At 31.5% G+C, this 3956-nt stretch overlaps 1 protein-coding gene across 2 annotated transcripts; it reads right to left on the bottom strand.

Annotated features, from left to right (window-relative positions):
• On the bottom strand, positions 1–3298 carry LOC105697197 (mitochondrial ribonuclease P protein 1 homolog; the record flags this gene model as incomplete). Of its 2 annotated transcripts, none has more annotated exon segments than XM_012420300.2 (4): positions 1–321; positions 465–1041; positions 2654–2859; positions 2944–3298. In XM_012420300.2, coding segments are annotated over 4 exon segments (1221 nt in total), but the record flags the coding sequence as incomplete, so codon positions are not given.
• Between the last annotated feature and the right edge of the window lie 658 nt (positions 3299–3956).

The following is a 3956-nucleotide window of genomic DNA, read 5'->3' as shown; positions in this document are numbered from 1 at the left end:
TTTTTGTCTATTTTTAAATGTAAAAATAGCTTCCTTTGCTTCCTCCGTTTCTGAGAGTTGGTGTATTTCTTGCATCATCTTGCTAAGTTTACGTTCTTGTGCCTTCTCTCTGCTCTCAACTAATTTCCTACGTGGGACGTGTTGTAGCGCCTGATTCCAATCTCTGGTGGCATTTAAATCAAGTAATATGGACACTACTTGATTCAAGCTTAAATTCTTATTTGACCCTGGACCCCAAGGTAAATATTGGTTTAAAGGGAACTTCTCCATTCGCAAACCTTCTTTCTTGGCTTTAGCCAATGTTAATGGCTGAGGGTTAACCTATTGGACACAACAAAAGTAGTTCAGCATTGAATAGTAATTAATGATGCATTGACCAGTTCGTTGGCTTTAAAGTAAAGTGTTTCCTAGTTAGGCTTCATCATCGGAAGTAAAGCTACAAGCATTAAAAAGGATTACTTTACCTTGTCTACCATTGTTCCAATGATATAAATTTTAGATGGATCATACGTTTGCATGTCTGTTTGACAGTGGGGTGTAAGGTAAACTAATTCCTTTTTTTCAAACAATTCCAAATAGGATTTTGTAGTAATGTTTAACATGAAGTCGTCGTTAAATAAATTTGGAATAAGAATATGAAGCTTTTTCATCAGTCGCCCCGAAAGGTCAACATTGGTTAAATAAATATTAAATGGCTCCTTGTGCATCCGATTGGAAGAATAAATAAGCGCCACCTGACGAGCACAGCTATTTATCTCCATGTCATTCATGGTATGATCAAAGCTGCAGTCAAAAATCAACTTCTGTCCAAATTGCATAGCTGTAGCCAAGTGGTAATTATAACTGACATTCATTGCTGCTTCATATATTCGCATGAAAAATGTATTGCCATGAAGACCATAAAATAATTTGTCCTTGTTATTCTCCCTCTCCTCTTTCAATTCTGTTATTTGTTTAAGAAATTCTTGTCTCTTCTCTGTTTTCTTCTTTAACCTGTTCTCTCTCATTTTTTCTAACTTAAACAAATGTTCAAGATACTTCCTGCAAATATAGATATTTGAATGAAATACATTCGTAAACAGTAATAATTATAAATGTTTTAGAAATTGTATTTAATACAGAATATGCAAAAAGCAGCTTCAGTAGTGATGGACAGCTAAATTTTTTTGTAATCATCTTAATATTCAGTTGCTTTGAAAAAGTACTAACAGTAGTTTAATACTACTGTTAATACTTTTTCATTTCAACAATAGTTTACACTATTGTTTTCTTGACCAATGCAATATTGTTGCCATACATTCATGTGCCAATTTTTCAAATAGGTTTAGAATAAAAATATATGGTCTAAGATCCTGTTGAAACATTATGGTGCAAATATTTGTTATATATTACATATCTTATGACATTTAAAATTCCTTCCCAAAGTAATAAAACACTAAATACATGGAAAACAATTAATACATTTTAGTTTTCAAAAATATTCTACATTGAAAACATATCTTATTATATATATTTGTTATAATATCATAGTTTGCTTTTCAGTGATGTATCAAATGTAAAGTACAATACATGTGCTTCAGCATATTTTAGGACCATAAATTAAGATTGTATATGTTGTAGCCATATTGTAAAATCCGATGTTTTGTAAAACCCCTCGCCATTTTATAAAACGCGGCCAGATGATGAAATCTTCGTTCCCTTAGCTTTATTTTATAATCTGGGTAGTCGTTTTACAAAACAACTAGGCATTTTCTAAAACAACTAACAACACACCACCACATTGGAAAATTCATTAAATTACCGCTTGTTTTACATTCCAGTTAAATCATTTCAGTCATTTTCCAAATAATGTTTTAATCAACAAATTTGAATAAATATTTAGGATATTTTTTTAGTTTAATCGCATAATCTACGAAACGTATATAAATAGATCAAACATATTCATCAAAATATACTTTATTCTATGTAAACAGGTAGGTTAGGTTAGCTAAAGTTATAGAAATGTAAGCACTTTATAGAATCATTCAAATAATTTAGCTGGAATGTAAAGTAGACAGTAATTTATTGAATTTGACAGTGCGGTGTTGTCTGTTTAGTCATTTTATAAAACACCTTGTCGCTTTATAAAATGACTAGCCGGATTATAAAAATAAAGCTCAACGAATGAAAATCTTACCAGGTGGACGTGTTTAATAAAATAGCTAGACATCTCATAAAAGAACTGGATTTTACACTCTAGGTACAACATATATATTAAACCTTTTATACAAAGGAATATGAAGATAAAATTAATAGTAGTATCCAATGAATGAATTAAAACCATTAATAAATATATAATTACAGAATGAGATGAACTAGTTTTAAATAGGATATTAATGACTGCCAATTGTTTTTCTTTGCTATTAATATGTATCTAAAGTGAAAAATATTAATAATTCTTCAATAGTATATAAAAAATGATCTGAACTAAGTTTGCTAAATGTATTCTTAAATACATTGTCATTATCAATGTACATGCAGCAACTGTTTTCATCTTATGATTTAAAAAAATTATTTTTGCCTAAACTTAAAAACTACTAAAAATGCACACGCTTGGAATAGGAATAATACGTATCATCAATAACTAAATACTATTAAAAATATCGTTACTAACATTCTCTTCCGGAATGATTTTGTGCTCAGTAGTTCCCACCACTGTCTTGCATTCAGGTCGGTAGGTATTCTTTCTCCTTCCTGCCTGGCAACATCAATTTCCAGTTGCAAAACTTTAAGTCGCTTATCGTTTTCTGGACTTTCTTGAATAAAATGATCTATTTTCTGTTGTGCTTCTTGCAGCAACTGGTTTCCTAATATCTTTGTCTGAAGTAAATTCTTATCATCGCTGCTACTAAATCTCTGAACAACGTAGCAATGCGATAAATTCAACTTGCAAGCATTACTTACATGCAAAACTCCTCTTGTGATATAAGTTTTATTTGTAGAAAATTTCAGTGCATTCACTAATGAACTCCTACAAACAATGGAATAGAAACGATGCAAGCTATTATACATCTTGAACATTAATAATATTTAAAGTCTCATGGTATCAAATATTCAAATCTGCATATATTATCTCTTCATAATAACATGTAATAATAACTGCAACATTTGCGAATTAACTACAAATATTTACGTATTTTACTAAATAATCAGTTCAATACAACCACACATAAGAGTAGTTTAGCCTTTCGCACTCTACAATCATTCATCCCATCAATCCGACCAATGCGTCCCGTTCGGTACCGTTTAAAACCTTTAGGTTATGAATACTGAAATAAACACCAGAGATGAGTTGGGAGATTGCTCACGGGCAGGGTCGCGCGNTGATTTTTGGAGCCGTTTGGCCGATGAACTCGTTGGATTCTTTCGCAAGAGTTTCGCGTTTCTGTACTCGGATTTCCATGGCTAGCTCCGGTGATTGAAAAAAATAGGGTTTTTCTCTATGTTAGGGTACGGAAGGTACCTACGTAACAGTACATATTGTACATCTTAAAATATTTATTCAAATTGTACAGAACTATTCTGCACTTAAGGGGTTGTTTACCCTCGGTAACGCTGTTATTTGTGAAAATCCTGAAAGACGTCAACTTTATTTTTCAATTTTAAGCACGAAAATGATTTTTCTGTAATTTATTTAATTTTATTGCAAATATTATATTCAAAAATGTTTGAAAAAATATCGTTTTTCTGAAATAAAATATAAGGGTTGCTACCCCCGAGGTCCGAATTACTGTCAGTAGTTTCGCCTACTAGAGAGAAATATTTTGTACTTTGATTCATTTCAAAACATCGAATACAACTCATGATATTTAGAAAAAACCGTTTTTGGGGGTAAACTTTAGGGGCGGTTTTCACCCCTGAAATAGGGGATTGGACGGATAAAAAAAAATACGTGTCTCTTATTTTTCGATCCTCTA

Source organism: Orussus abietinus, unplaced genomic scaffold, assembly GCF_000612105.2.
Source record: "Orussus abietinus isolate OABI.00-Male unplaced genomic scaffold, Oabi_2.0 scaffold1214, whole genome shotgun sequence".
In the NCBI taxonomy this organism is placed as follows: Eukaryota; Metazoa; Arthropoda; class Insecta; order Hymenoptera; family Orussidae; genus Orussus; species Orussus abietinus.
This window is presented reverse-complemented; position numbering and strand designations above follow the sequence as displayed.